This window comes from Balearica regulorum, chromosome 20 (assembly GCF_011004875.1).
Source record: "Balearica regulorum gibbericeps isolate bBalReg1 chromosome 20, bBalReg1.pri, whole genome shotgun sequence".
Taxonomy (NCBI): domain Eukaryota; kingdom Metazoa; phylum Chordata; class Aves; order Gruiformes; family Gruidae; genus Balearica; species Balearica regulorum.
Window position 1 is genome coordinate 8970662 of NC_046203.1, and position 15483 is coordinate 8986144.

General features: G+C 54.0%; 1 protein-coding gene across 2 annotated transcripts in view; it reads left to right on the plus strand.

The window, feature by feature from the left end:
• The window catches only part of ASTN2 (astrotactin 2), a 357282-nt gene that overhangs the window by 182243 nt on the left and 159556 nt on the right, over positions 1-15483 (plus strand). For both annotated transcript variants that reach the window (XM_075772822.1, XM_075772823.1), the window contains one exon: positions 11865-12015. In XM_075772822.1, the coding sequence (XP_075628937.1) occupies positions 11865-12015 (151 nt within the window). The remainder of the gene's footprint in view (positions 1-11864; positions 12016-15483) is intronic.

Sequence of the window (15483 nt, forward strand, 5' to 3'; positions counted from 1 at the left end):
TTGCTACAAAGTCAGATCCAGAAGAGCCGATTAGAACAGAAAACTTGCCCGTAATACCCTCGAAGGCTGGAGAAGGGAAGGAGAACCCCAGTGACTCGTTTGTGCCGAAGCAGATGCTGAAGTCTGAGCCCCAGGCTGGGATTTCCAGCTTGCCATTGCAAAGCGCTCGTGACGACCGAAGGCAGACGCAGCCCCCTGTGCCGTACCTCATGGCAGGTCCATCCCCAGTGCCCGTGGGGTACTGCGGGTCATCTCTGCCTCTGCGGGGCTGGGGGGCGAGTTGCGGCACGGGGGGCTGTGCCAGCCCTGGGCTGGGATGTGGGCTGGGGTTCCTCCAGCTCCTCTCTGTCTTTGTGACCCCTCCGAGTTCCCGGCAGCAAGCAAATTCCCGATTTCTAGGCAGGGAAAGCGGGGTGGAGAGATGGGAACTGCCACAGCCGAGCTCTCTTTTGGGCTAGAATATAGGTGTGTTTTAAGTGGGAAAAGCCTGTAGCTCACCCCAGGCTTGTCCCTGTGGGATAACAAGTGAGCAGCGACCTGAAATCTTGGTTGGCTGTTGGCTGATTATTTTGAAGGACAAAGACAAAGGGTAGGTGCTGGCTGCTCAGTTCCTCTCCGGCGTCTGATCAGGTCCGTGCTGGGAGCAGATACGGGTGAGGTAGCGAGGAGATGCCCAGAGCTCATCACGGCGGTGAGATTAATGGCATTTTTTGCTATGCCACATAGAGTCTGTGTGAATCTCTGTTTTATTTGAACTGAACCCAGGCAGGGCTGCAATCGCTGCCTGGTACTGGGGTGGTCTGACCCATCTCATGATGTTTTCAGTCTTTAATAATTTAGGATGAGAGATCCCAGGCCTTCTGTCTAGGCTTTTGCTCGATCGCTTGTTTTTCTAAGATTTCTTTTTCTCCCCCAGGCAAAACTGTTGCAGAGGATTGAGGCAGACGTTTTGTGGAGGTTCTCTCTTTTACAGGCGAAGAACCGCCTTAATTTGGCCAGCTTAAAAGCGCTTTTGAAAAACTTGAATCGCTGTACACTGCGTGAAGTCTTGTTTGATTTTAGCAGCAAGAGTCGGCAGCAATCCTCTGTGCCCGAGCACAGCCGAGCATCCCCGCTCTGAAATGCTGGTTGAGGGTGGAAGGGAGGGCAGCAGCTGGCCAAAAATGCTGAGTTTGGGGCTAGCGGGGAAGGGGAACTGGGGGAATAGGGGAGAGGAATGGGCTGTACTGGGACAAGAGGGGAGGAGGACGGTGAGCGGGCAGGTAGGAGCCTGTGGGGTGATTTTGTCCTGGGGAGAGCTCTGCCCACCAAAGGCTGAGTGACGCTGCGTCCTGCCGCTGCTGCTGAAAAATGTCCTCTTTCCCAGACTGAACGCCTTCCCCTTCCTCCCTGCCCGGAATAAAACCCCGATTGGGCTCCTCTTTAGCAAACGTTATCAAGTTCGCAAAACTCCAAAGCCGGGAGGTGCCAGGGTCGGTTTGGTGCGCAGCCTTCAGGCAGCCCCTCTGTGCATATGCATTATGAAACCGTCTTTAATGGCGTGATCATATCCGAGTTTTTCACCTTTGCCTCGCTCAGCGCAGCTGATGAACCTGCTCTGGGAATGATCTACATTAATGTGGAGCTGTAAAAACTTCAACTGAAGTCAGAGCGAGCTGTGCTTTGAGCAGGGGAAGTGTCATTTAATGCTAAGCACTCTGAAAAATCAAGGCTAAATGTCTCAAATTTGGTGCATGTAATGTAGTGGATGTTTTTTACATTACCGTTCCTGGGCCTTAGCTCCCCATCTGTAAAACGGGGATGGTAACAGAGAGATTGGGAACTTAATCACTTTATTGGTTGTGAAATACTGCTGCTTTCTGGTGTCGAGCGAAGAAGAAGCAACCCGTGAGGAGCTGAGTAATTGTGCATTCAGAGCAGCGTCTGAATAGAGTACAGTAAAGTAGGAGCTATGTGTCCTCCAACAAAGAGAAAACAAGATACCGAGAGGCTGCAGATGAAGTTGTTTGTAGGGCGCAGAGAAGCTGTGGATGTTCGTAGGTACCTGGGGGGGTTTGGGATGCTGAGCTCCGGGCTGTTTCAGGCACCCAGAGACAGCTGGCTACAGCTCAGCACCATCACCTTTGGTGTTTGGGGAGAGATAGGTCCTTCAGATAACCCTCCTGAATGTGGTCTTGCAGTCAACACCTTCATCAAAGCGCATAATTACCAGATTGAATTAAGGTTGCCTTGGCAACCTTAGTCCTCACATTTTCTTAAGTTTTGGGTGTGTGACATTGCAACCTTTATAATTTCCCTTATGACACTTTTTCTGCGTGCACAGACCTGTGCGTACCTGCGTTGCGTGGCAGTGGTTGCCATTCGTTGCGTGGCAGTGGTTGCCATTGGCGGGGTGCCTGATGGACCTCGATGTCTCACCAGCTTTGTGGCGGTCATCATATCTGCAGCCCCGCTAACATGGGCTTTCCTTGGAGACGTGGTCTGGGCCAGCGTTGCAGAGCAGATGCTCTGCAGGATCCCTTCACTGGCAGATATCCCACCATCCGGGTGGAGATAGCCTGGACACGGTATCCCCCACGGAGAGTTTTGCTCCCTGTAAATGTGACTGTGGGGAACCGTGCTGGGCAACTGCCCAGGATGTGGGTGCAGGGCTGCGGGATGGGCTGGATTGCACCAGAGCAGTTGGTTGTGGGAGCAAGGTGGGGACGACCGCAGAGCCCACGCCACTTCCCTGCCGAGCTCCTGCAGAAGCGTGATCCCCATGGAGGATCTAGCGCCGGGCTGGCCTCTCTTACCCTCCACAGCACGCAGTTCTGGGGTGAGAACTGGGGCTTTAGTCAACACCAAACCGGCTTTCTCACCCCACCGCCACCCCTCTCTGCTCCTCCTGCGGCATGGTGTGTTTTACTCCATCCCTCCAGATAAGCCCACGGGAGTCCTGGCCAACCACCTGCGCTGTGCCGGGGTCAGCGTTTAATTGGTAGGAGTGTTGGAAGTATTTTTGGATGCCTCTTTTCACGGCAGCCTCCAGAAGGTCTTGCCAGCAGCGTCGGCGAGGTCCGCTCGGCTCAGAGCAGCACGGCCGTGGCGAGCCACGAGCCCTCCCTGTGGTCTCTCGTTTCTCCTCCTGCGCAGAATTTTTTCCTCCCTTGTTATCACCGTGTTATCTCTGAGTGTGAAAAATACCCCTCTGGTTGTTTTTTATTTCTAAATTAAGGCCAGAAATGTATTTACAAGTTCAGTGTTTTAAAATGAATGTTTTGAGAGGATGGGATGGAAGGAATTGCTGGGCAAAATGAGCTAGTAAAAATATTAATTAGCATAGAGAAATAATTTGATAATTTTCATTTATGTATTTTTTAATTATGCATTGCCGCCTTTACCGATAACCCCCGCGCCAATAGTGTGATCCATTTGGCTAGATAAACATATTACTTTGTGAGTTAATTAGTGTTGAATTACTATCAATTAATATATACTACTACTACTGATTCCGTGTTGAACAAGCAGATTCCACTAGTATTAACTGTTTAAATTATTAATATGTGGAGCTGCCTAGAACCCCTGGCCAAAAGGTGTGTGTTGGTAACTGCCGTGACGTGAAGGGTCGGGTGGCTCCTCTCTGAGCCTGGAGCTTTCCGTTCCTGGTGGTCTAAATGCTATATTTTTTAATTATTTAATTTCTTAAGATGTTGAAACTATGTTTTTCCCATGCTTCTGGTTTACTGCCATTTGTTGAACTTTTAGATTTCGCATTATAAAGTTTTTTTCTTTGGGGCTGAAGTTTGGCGGAGCAGGGACGGGTCAGGCTCATCGCGGATAACTTTGCGTGCTTCATAACTTAATAACTAAAGTTAATAACACTGAATTAGGTACGTCTGGTTCTGGCTGGTGATTCCTTTGAAGCTGAAAACATTTACTGGGGTGTAAGAGCAGCAGGGAGCCGGGGCTCTGCAGTTGCGTGGAAGAGGGGAAGTCGATTTGTCGGTGCTGGACGCCTTCGAGACGGGGAGAGTCACATCCTCACCTTGCAGAATTAGCTCCTGATGAAGCTAATGAGGAGCAGGTGGAAAATGCACAGGAGCGGGGACATTGCCCGGGGCAGTGTGGTGGGGCCGAGCCCCTGCAACCTGCCAGGACGTGGCTGTCGGGGCTCCACAGGGGTGTGAAACAGGAGGGTAGAGCCTGGGGGCTTGAAAATGGCCGGGAAAGCTGTATCCTAAATAAATGCAGAACAGGATGGTGGGGATTTAGGGCAATGCCCATCCATTTTGCTGTGAGGTGCTGGGATGGTCAGGGTGGGACACGATGCTTGGCAGTGCTGTTTGTCCTCCTGGATGGTGTCCCAGGGGCTTAGTGTGGGTTTTCCATCCCACCAAGGGCACTTGCTGTGCTCCAAACCCCTGTACTGTCCCGTCCCATCCCATCCTGTCCTATCCCATCCCGTCCCATCCCATCCCGTCCCATCCCATCTTGCTGTCAAGGTTCCTGACACACAGGAGCATCCTGACCACAGCATCGCTACAGGGGAAATGCAACCCGCCCAATTTGCGATTAATTATGAGCTGCAGTGAAAAGCCGGTGCTGGCACATGTAATTTCCAGCACACTTCCTGACCGTGGTTTATCATCCCTGCTAAGGCTCGTGCGCCTTTTCTTTAACCTCCCGGTGCCAAGGTTGCCTGGGAGACTGAGCCAGCACCGCCTGCGTTTGCCTTTGGCTCGTGCGGGGTTGAAGCGACAACCATGATGCTTCCCTGAAATGGGAAAAGATGCTCAGAAGATGAGTTCAAGAGATGCTCTTGTTTATCTCATCCGTGACATCCTGGTCCTTCATACGGCAGAGCCGCGCCGCCTCCGAGGGGACTGCAGCGGGGTGGGGGGTGCTGGTGAGCCCCGGCATCCCCCGGGACGTGCGATGGGCTTTCCAAGCTCACTTTTGTTTCAATGTGTTTGTTTTCGCTTTGCTTTGCTGTAATTAAATTTCTGGCCCTTCTGGTTGCCGAGGTGAGCTTCAAAACGCTCTGGCGGAGCGATGGTTTTGTTGAATCTCTAGCAAATTATTGAAGTGTGGTAGGGAATTTTTCACACTTTCAACCTCAAGGTTTTTTGGGAGAGCGTTTTTGCAAGTGTTTATTATAGTATTACCACGAGAAGTGAGACTACTCGGCAGATTTATAGGAAGCGGCTTCATCGTCAGTGGTGTGTCAGCGTGGCTCCGTTGAAGTGCCTTCTTCAGTGTCACTCAAGTGAGGACGGTTTCTCCCAGTTTAGGACCTGGATGGTGATTGTTCTTCAAACCTCCCAGCGCTATTAGAGTGGCTGAAAAGTGTCTGTGGGTGTGCTGGGCAGAAACTCGGGTTTTCTACATAAAATGATAAATCCGCTCTGGACACACGCATCTTCAGGCACCACACTAGGAAATCTGGTTGGAGAAGTGAGCTTAAGCGTGCCAAAGGTTCAGACTGTGAAGTCCCTGAGTTAGAAGCTGCCACCACCTCATCGGGTCCTCTGATGCCAGGGCTGGAGATTAACGTTTCCAGAGCATCCCAGCTTGGTCAGGGCACGGATGGACTCACGTGGGAGATAGCTCATGGTTCGGTGCTGCGGGAGGTGGAAAAGGGTTGAAATCCTGGTAAAAACATATTCTGTTGTCTTGAAATCGACCACTTTTCTGAGGTGACCATACACTCGTCGTAATTCGGGTGTTTAACTGCATGGCCCTCTGTACGGAACAGCGGAGCCTGTGGTGCAGTCCAGCCGGCTGGAATTGTACTGTGAGCGCGGGACGTGCTAAAAGTACTAAAAATAACTTTGAAAGCGTCTCCAGATGGACATCCAACAGTGGTGAGCACCTTTAATCCTGATCTCTTGTTGCCTTGGCTCCCCGTCTTAAGTGTGAAGAAAATAATACCCAGCATACAGACGCTGTGAGAATAAACTAACGCTCATGAGACGCGGGGGTCCTGGGTGGTGAGCCCCCGGGAGGGGAAAGCCCCTGGGGAAGGGACGGCTCTGCCTTTGCAGGCGAGCGGGAATGCCGTGGGCTGGGGCCGTGGGTGGCGGTTCCTCGGGGTCCCCAGGGGTCTGCCTGCCGCCGGGGTCCCAGCCCCGCACGCTGCTCAAATCCCAACGCTTCACTTCGGAGTGCTGGGCTTTGCAGATGCAATTTGGGGTTTTATCCGTTATATGTAATGCTTTTATAAAACACGCCAGTGTGAGTTTTGCAGTACACCCTCAAGCGGGGTACGCGTGTCGCTCGGGCAGGCAGACCCTTTGTGTCCGTTTCTGGGGTGAATTTTGCTGGACATTGCGTGAACACGCTGAGCTCTTCCCAAACTTAACAAGCCCGAGCGCTGCAGCGCAGGAAGCCGGGGACCAAGGGCTGGATTAACTTTTGCTTCTGCTACAGTCTGTAACTCCCCCTCCAATGTGCTGTTTCAAGCTCGCAGCTGAGAGCACCTACCCTTCCCGGCTCACCATCTTCCACCCAGCATTTGCAATTCGTGGCTGGTGAAGGAGTTTCCAGCCCACGTGGCTGCAGACAAAACAGAGGCAGAACCATTTGCAGAGCAAAAAGGCTCGTTCAGGTCCCACTTCCACCGATCCCATTAATATCTTCGAGTGGTTTACTCTGCAACTCAAGGAAGAGTTCGGCAACCTCGCTAATGGTTTCGGCGCTGGCTGGATTAGCAGAGGAAAGTGGGGGTTTAGTGGAGGAAAAATTGATGGGAGGGAGAAGAGAAAAGGAGTGGAGGAAGAGAGGAGTGGAATAGGTGAGAGCATAGGTGGTGCTCAGACGGAGCATCTCCTGGGGAGGAAATAACCTACCCGCCACAGGGACGGGGATTTCAGGTGTTGGAGGTCTGGGGCTGAGTTTGGGGACTCCTCAGAGGTGTTTTCTCCCAGGGTCGGCATCCAGCTCCTCCTGGAAACTGCCCCGGAGGGATGGGTGCTCGGCTTGAGCGGTGCCCTCGGCACATTTTGGGGCTGGAACGGGGAAGCAGCCACGGCTCCCACGTGAGCAACTGCGGGGCAGAGGGTGAGCGTCCCTCCGGGTGATGCCAGCTCTGGGTGAGATGACCTGATGGAGCAGGGCAGAAGGGTGAAAGGCAGAGGACATCCAGGTTTAACCCCTGGCTGGGCATAAGGAGAAAGGGGAGCAATGTCTGCACCGGGGGACACCTCTCTGGCTCTCGGCAGCGAGGACACCAGCCTGTTCTCGAGCCTCGCAGCACAGCAGAAGTTTTGTGGCCAGATTTGTGGTCAAAATTGCTCAGGCAAGCAGCTGTCGGGCTGAAAAAATCAGAATCTGGGTATAGATTGCTCTGTACTGTTTTGTAAGTGCACCAGCTCTGAAGGTCTCTGTTGAGTGGAGTCTGGCCAAGGGAAGTAGGAAGCAGCGCGAGGTGCTGGACACGAGGCATCCTGGCTGGGCTGCACTGGTTTTGGGTCCCTGCTCTGGACCGGCTCCTCCTTTGGGATGAAGCTGCAGGTGACACAGCATCATGCCTTTTGCTGTTAGCACGTCCTGGCTGTAGAAACTCATGAACCCCAAATCTCCTCCCGATCCCTCTCCAAACACAGCTCGGAGAGCAGATGGCCGAGCAGCACTGGCTTAGTCCCCAGCTCGCATCCTTTTCTTTGTTTTTCTCAGCGATGGTTAACTTTGTAAGACACCGAAGTCTTTAACCATTAGCAGGCAATAAAAAGGGGCAGCTGAGTTGGATAACACCCACTAATCCCCTTCCAGGATGAGCTGGGGAGAAGAGCCACTGCGAAGCTCAGGAGCTTATTATGAGATGATGCTTTGGAGGCTTTGAGAATTGCATGGTGTTGGTATTTCATGAATAAATAACCCCCAGCGATATTTGTCACTGAATCTGCTTCGTTAATGAGAGCCTGGAACAAAGGGAGAGGATGGAGAAAAGTATTTTTGAGGGAATCGAGGTGCACGCGGGCGATGGGGGGTGGCACGGGGCTGGATGAGGATGGGTGCCAGGTCTGTGCCGCAGGAGCTGTGCCCAGTCCGGTGGAGAGCCCTGCCGTCGTGCATCGCACTGACCGTTCATGGCAATAGAAGTTGTTAGAGAAGGGGCTTTTGCTGAGGCTGTGTGTCATCAGGGAGTGGGTCCTGGTAGAGAGGGGAGTGCATTTCGTTTACAAGTGTGCCATTTGGGTGTCTGCCTGTGGCTTTGGGAGGGTTGGAGAGTTAAAGAGCGTGTGTTCATAGATGCGTGTGTGCTCGTGGAGAGAGTCTGGCACCGGTAATTCAGCCGCTCACTACAAAACGCCCTGTTTGATGGGACCTAGCGTCCGCTTCAGGGCTGGCCCTGTCCTCCCAGCACGCCGGGTGCTGAGCCCTGCCCGGTTCCTGCTGCTTCAGTGCCCGGGTCCGGCCAGGGCCACCAGCAGCTTCCCCTGGCTGTCCGGTGTGCTCCGGGCATGGCACGAACTGCCGAGCCCATCTCCTCCGTCCTGCCATGCCAGAACGGATCCGAGGGCCACTCGATGGAATTTGGTGCAGATAGATGGAGAGCAAGAGAAAAAGAGCTGTTCTTTTCCAGACGGCTCGTTACTGCAGGGAAAGTGATTCATCCATCAGGGCCAGGCTAATGCGGTGTGCCCGGGCGGTGGGGAGGGACGGCTGCCCCCAGCACGCACCGTGCAGCGGCGGCCAGGCGCTGCCATCGTTCCTCAAGCGTCCCCCGCCTCGGCGCTGCCTGCTCCCCAGGGACGGCTCTGGGATGTGGGGACTGGGGCCCGGGAGGGATGGGCAGGGGCTGCGTGGGTGGAAAATCATCTGCTCTGTGCCACGTGTCGCCATCCCATTGTCGCCGCAGGATGCGGGTAATTTAATTACTGCTCTTCACCCCCCCCAAAATTAGAAGGATCCACAGGCTCGGCAGCGCCTGCCTGCACCGAGCCTGGCTCTGCCGACCCCTTTGGAGGCAGACGAAAGTGAAGTTTGCTCCCAGCTCGCTCTGAGCGTCGTGTCAGCCCTCTCATCTGCTGACATCCCCCTCGTCAGGGCGCCGCGCTGAAGTGACGCTTCTCTAATCTAACGACGGCCGAGCAGGGGCCGAGCAGCCTCCCTGCATTTGCAGGCAGCACCGTCACCCCGCTCCTCTCGCAGGTGACGTTTGAACACTTCCCTCCGGCTCCGCTGCCCCACCTTCCACCGAGGTTAATATTTTAATACAGTTAATGGCTCATTCCGGCTCGGCAGCCCTTGCCCGTGCTTTGTCGAGGGTCATCCATTACGCCAGGCATGATTTCGGAGAGCGAGGTTCCCATTCCTGTCCTCCACCCTCCCGAGGGCAGAAGGTCGTTTTCTGCTTCCAGGTTTTTAATTAAAAGCACGACGACCTGCCCCTGCCAGCCCCAGCTCGGGAGCACGGTGCCGCGTGAGATGAGCCAGCTTCTCCCGGCAGCGGTCCAGAGTTACTCCGGCCAAGGATCCGGCCCCGGGGTCTGCTTTACACCGCAGAGCACAGCGGTAGCTCCTCACCTTCTCCCTCCAGGGACGCGGGAGCTGCAGGAGGGTCTGCTGGTTTGGTGGCCAAATGGAAAAGGCAGGAGGGGAAGATGGGGGCACGGTTCTCCTTGCAACCCACCTACGACGAGATACCCCCCCGGGAGGACCAGATGGGGCTGAGCTTTCGGGTGGGCGGTGGAGGAGTTGTCATGGTTTGTTGTTTTTTTATTGAAATAATTCTCTCTACATTAATAAACAGCATTTTTGGTTAGTAAATAATATGCCCTTTCTCTTCTCCCATCTCTCCAGCAGAAATACGTGCCCCGATCTAATATATTCTGCCTTTCTCACTCCCTCACTCCGGAGGAGCTGCAAATTCTGGTGGGAACAGAGTGCTGATAGAAAAGGGCCTCTAAAGATATTTGAAACATGACCAAGAAAGGACAGAGGGAGATTCAGCTCCAAATATGCTGGAAAATCTAGGAGATAGGCCAAGAGAGGGGGAATATCGGAAGCATGATCGCCGAGAGGGAAAGGTTAATTGGGAGGCATTAATTGGGGTGAAAGCGGGCAGTGCAGACATGGGTTTGCTACGTGGGGCAGCGATGGAGCCGGAGGCACCTCAGTGGGCACGGAGCTACCCCGGTGCTGGGGTAACTCGTCTGCCCCGACCCGCGGTAGCGGAGAAGCCGCCCTCCACCTCCATCCCAGCAGGGATGTGCCAATTTACCAGTTCTTGCTGGTTTTATGGTGTTTTCCTTGTTGAAAGTTCCCAGCTTCTGCAATTCTGTGATTGTCTAGAAATCTGGAATCTGCAGAACTGTGATTTCAGTACTACATAGGGCTTTATTTCTTTGGGTTTGGTCTCTGGGTAGTTTCTAGCCCTCAAGCTTGCAGGGAAAAGCTCAATTACGCCCTAAAAGCTCAGAAAGCAGAAGGCAAATTTAAGGTGTGTGTGTGTGGGAACCACCCAGTGATTGATTTATTTTTAAAAATCTCATCATTTTTATGCCAATCTCATTATATCTTTTTAATGCCTGACTCATGATTTTTTCCAAGCATTTGGTGTTGGCAGGGCTGTGTGCGTGAGTGTGACGGCGTGTGCGCGCGCAGGGGCCCTCCGCCGATCGACAGCGCCGTGCTGGTTTGAGACAGCAGTGCTGTGGTCTTCAAGGGCTGCTGAATATTCCTCCACCGCTGTTTCATTGCCAAGCACATGGTTTTCAAATTAACGCGCCCCCCCCCCCCCCCCAAAAAAAAAGACAAGATTAACACTGGGTATTGAGTCATTGCGCGGCTTTTTAGGTGCTGATGGGAGAGCAGGGGAGATGCTAAAGGTGATGGAGATGCCGTGACGTGTTGCCTTGGGGGGTATTTTAAGGTCAGAGGGGTCAGTGTTTGTTTGCAGCCCCCTGTGTATAAAGATCTAACAAATAACCTATGGAGATCAGGTCCGTCTCCATCACTGACTTGTTCTGTGACCTCGGGTAAATGGCTTTTGTCTCTCTCCTGTCAGTGAGAGGGTGACGGGATCTTTTGCCCAAGATGGGTTGCAGGTATCGCTTAATATATAACATGTGCTTTGAAGATGAAAAATACCTTGGAGATGCTTAAAGCTCTCGACAAGCATCTGTGTTCCTTTTGCAGGAACCCAGCAGAAAGCGAAGTGCCTGAATACTTTGTCACAGACAAAAATCTGCTGTGTGCGCAGCGCGGAGAGGCCTGGGAGCTTCCCAAGGCTTTACACGGCTGTCAAATTTGTAGGCATTTATGCTTCTTACTTGCTTAAGAGAGGGCCGTGCCTGGGGCTTTGCAGAGCCATCCCGGGCTGGAGCAGCGCAGCGGAGAGCTGTGCCTGCACCCGTCCCTGCGTCCCCTGCTCCCGGTCCCCCGGAGCCGAGCACAGCTATGAGCCTCTGCATCCACACCCCAAATTTCGTGTGGCTTTCCAGCTTCTGCAGTGTCCCCAGGTGATGGACAAGGTGTGGGTGCTCGGGGAGGCTTGGTCCAGCTGGGAAATGGTTCAGGAGGAGTTTCACTGTTGTGGGTTCGTTGTTGTCTAGTATAGGGTTGGATTCACACACAGCTCCAGGCTACTAAAACAGTATCTGTTGGTTGCCAGTTTGCATGAAAATGGTAGATAGGATCTTTGAAACCCCCTAACTGGTTGGTTCTCATCAAGGATGTCAGAGCTGTGCAGCAAATTTATTATATATAGCAGAATCACAAAGCCTCAGTTTCCTTGGGAAGCCTCCTTTGACTCAGTTTTGCTACTCGAAACGCTGTAATTTCACCAGCGCAGCCCTCTCCGTGGGCACAGCATCGCCCTGCCCGTGCCGTGTACTGCCAGCTCCCTGCCAGCCCTAACAGTGCCTTTTCTCTCCAAGGGAAGAAGCGATGCTCTCCACCTACTTTGAAACCATCAATGACTTGCTATCCTCCTTCGGGCCGGTCCGAGATTGCTCCCGCAACAACGGTGGCTGTACGCGCAACTTCAAGTGCGTTTCGGATCGCAAAGTGGACTCGACGGGCTGCGTGGTAGGTACCGCGGCTGCTGGCCCCCGGGGCTGGCATCCGTTCTGGGGACAAGCCGGAGGGGGACGTTGCCTGCTCCCTCTCCGGGGATGTGGCCAAGGGGACATGTGCTGGTGCTGGACTCCCCCCGCCCCAGGGGCCTTCACGGCAAATCACACGTGCCTTAAGGACCTCAGGGAAGGAGCCTGGGGACTGAGATGAACAAAAGAAAAATGCTTGAGGCTGATGGTCGTTTTCCTGCTTGCCAGGAAAGCACGGGCTGAAAGCACTCTCGCATTTTCTTCTGCCTTGTGCATCCCAGCGTGGGAGAGAGATGAAGCATCTCCCCATCCTCTGCCCCTCTGGGCCCCTCTGACACCCTCAGAGTTTTGGTTTGTTTCTGAATGTGCTCACATCTTGCCGGACAATCTACCGAGTCCCAGGTTTTGCAGTCCCCCCTCCAGAAGACCTCTTCGACCCCAGACCATGCGTTTTGGGCAGAGGCTCCGAATCGTTCCCAGCTATCGATGCACAGAGGGGTTTTGCCATTCTGCCAGGTGGGAGCAGCAGAGCTCAGCACCTCTCCCAGCTCTGACCCATCTCCCCTCGCAGCAAAGTCACCACTTCCCTGCATGCAGAGCTCCTGCAAGTCCGGTACGACATGCGGAGACACGGGGGGCAGAGCCTTGGGAAACCGGGGGGAAGCTGGAGCATCCCTTCTCGTCTATCTGCTGTAGGAGCCAGCTGCCTGCCAGGCAGCGGGGGGGGGGGTGACCCCCGAGGGGGTCCCGAGCTCATCACCCGCTCCGCCTGCCCTGCAAACACGCACCCGCTGCTCCGAAGCCCCCCCAGCCCCCTCTGCCCCTTCACCTTCCCTCTCGCCGCAGTCAGAGCCCCCGTCCCCCCCTCCCTCCCATCTCAGCAGAGGCGGGAGTTAAGTGTCTCTTTATTTATTGAAGATGTTTATACACGGCAGCCGGGAAAGGTCAGGCTGGAGCGGTGCCGTCCCAGGGGTGGCGTTTTCATTGTCCCCTTCTCCCATTGCTTGTTAAGGCCATTTAGCACGACAGCCTGATGTGTCACCAGCAGCGCCTGGTGCCGTCTCCCCTTGCCACTCTTCTCCCTTTCCTCCTTTCTTTCCCCATTGTCCTTTTCTTTTGTTCCCTTTTCCAAGGAATGGCTGCCTTTCTAGTCCATTAGGGGTTTTTCCCCGGTTTTTTTGGGGTATTATTTTGCTCTGAATGCCAACGTGCCTCCCAGACGCTGTCAGAAGCAATTGGGGCTCCGATCGTCCCGTGCCGCTGGGAGGAGATGCCTCTTTTTAGAAGTCAGGATATATTAAGATAGAGATTGTCAATAAATTACAGACCTAGCGCTCGCCACGCTGGCACACGGAGAGGCAGAAATTGAAAACTCTGTCACTCGGGGAAGAGGAAAATACCCCCCCTGCTTCTGTAATGCCTCACTGAGGCTTTATGTAAAGAGAGCAAACCGGGTACAGTGCGGGGGGGCAGGGAGGAGAAGGGAGAAGCAGCGGGAGCCGTTCTCCCGGAGTGCATCCCCTCCCTGAGAGCTGTGGGCGAGAGGTGACACACGGGAACGGTGGGACCCCCCACCCCATCCTCCCGCATCACGCTGGGCTACGGGGGCCGAGCATCCCATGGGGACAGGAGACGTCGGCAGACGCCCGTCTCTCCTCCCTCTGCTCTTTGCTCCTTTTTCCTCCTGCCGCAGGAGTGTGAGGCTGCTCTGCCCCTCTCCACAGCACCCCGTCGTGGGGTGAAGCCCCCCCAGCTCCCCAGTCCCAGCCTGAGGACAGCAGAGCTGAGCTCCCCGGGGGAAGCTTGGGGACGGCTGCTGCATCCCGCCTCTGGTCCCTGTCTCCCCCCCGCTTCCCATCGGACTGACACCAGAGGCACAGTGCTCCATCCCTCCCGGCTCTCCCAGCCCCCTGTGACGTTTTACACTCATCACCTGCTTTTAGGTGCCCAGCAATGGCAGGGGTGCAAGCAGAGATCTGGGGGGGCACTGCCCCCTGTTTCTGAGCACGGCCCGTGGCTGTCGGTCTGGGGAAAAGCCTAACGGGTGGGCAGGCAGCGCTGCCCCCAGCCCCGGGTCATGCTCATAGTGCTGAGCGGGGTCACGGGTGATGGGAGCGGAGTTTCGCAGCTCACCGCGGCCCCGGCGTGCGACCTTGCGGCACCTTCCGCGTCGGTCCCTGCGCTGGGCAATACGTCCCCTCTTCATCCCACCCCTGCTCCCGGAGTCTGCCGGGTGTGAGCTGGGCTTCCAGTGCCAGCAGGGATGGGGTCATTTGCTGCAAATTTGCAGGGATGTCAGTTAGTTTTAAAGCTGAACTGCTGTGAACTCAGTTTGCCAATTTGGTAAGTGCTATGGGCAATATCAGGATGTAATTTAATTAAGCTATCCCCTTTTTATAGAGTTCAGGGAGCATTCATGTACTAATTTTAGCACTAGGTTTCCTTCAGCTTTACTCTGGACACTGTTTCGCAAATCATGACATGTTGTTAATCTTTACCAGTCAACAGTTTATTAATTTGCCGAGGACCACAGAAGTATATAATCAGTGGTTCATCAATCAAGGCTAAATCCAACAAATGTTCCAGGCAGGTACTGAGCATAAAATATACATGCAGCCTTGTAAGCAATTAATACACAGCAGAGCCGGAGCCTAGCAGCTCAACCAGGGACCAGCACAAATCTCAAAGATTTCTTATTCCTTTTATATATAGTCATCATCTGTTACCAGTTCCTTCATGCCCTTAATACAGCTTCCAGTAATTCTGCGCGGGCTGGGGATGCATTTATCTTGGGGCTTTTTAGCGGCGCGGGCTCTGCCATTACCTAATTGTTTGGCCTTAGGAGGACCCGGTTGAAACATCGAGGGCAGTCGCTTGCGGCTCGTGGTGGAGTCTCCAAGGACAGTCTCCCTGGGCTTACAAAGGAGAAATGAGGACGTCCCTCTGCTTAGTTAAAATCCTGCGAGCGAGGTGTCACCCCAAAGGCTCTGCAGTGGGGTCCCCACCCGGAGGGGTGACAGCTCCCCAGCCCACGCTTCCCATGGGACCCCTTTTTCCCCTCATCTCGTGGCTTTTCTGTTATTTTTACGTGTACCCAGTAGATGGCATTAGTGCATAAAGGTTTTCTGCGGTTCTTTTCTTATCGGAGGCTTGTTTTGTTTGGGCAATTGTAAGAAGTACGAGCTGCAACCTTGCTAAGACCTTGGCGTTGCTGCCTGGAACCTCGGCTTCGAGCCCTACCTTGCAACAGAACACAACAGTCCCCAAGCTCAAGAAAACCTGTTTCTGTGCTGCTTTTCCTTGTTGCACCCCAGAATTGCTGTCAGGTCTGGGGAAGTTTTCCAAACAGACGTTTCCCAAAAAAACAAAATCCCAGTGAGCTTTTCTCAATCTGGTGGCTCTGCTGTGCACGTTGAGTCTAGTATACATTTCACACCATCCCGCAGGACCA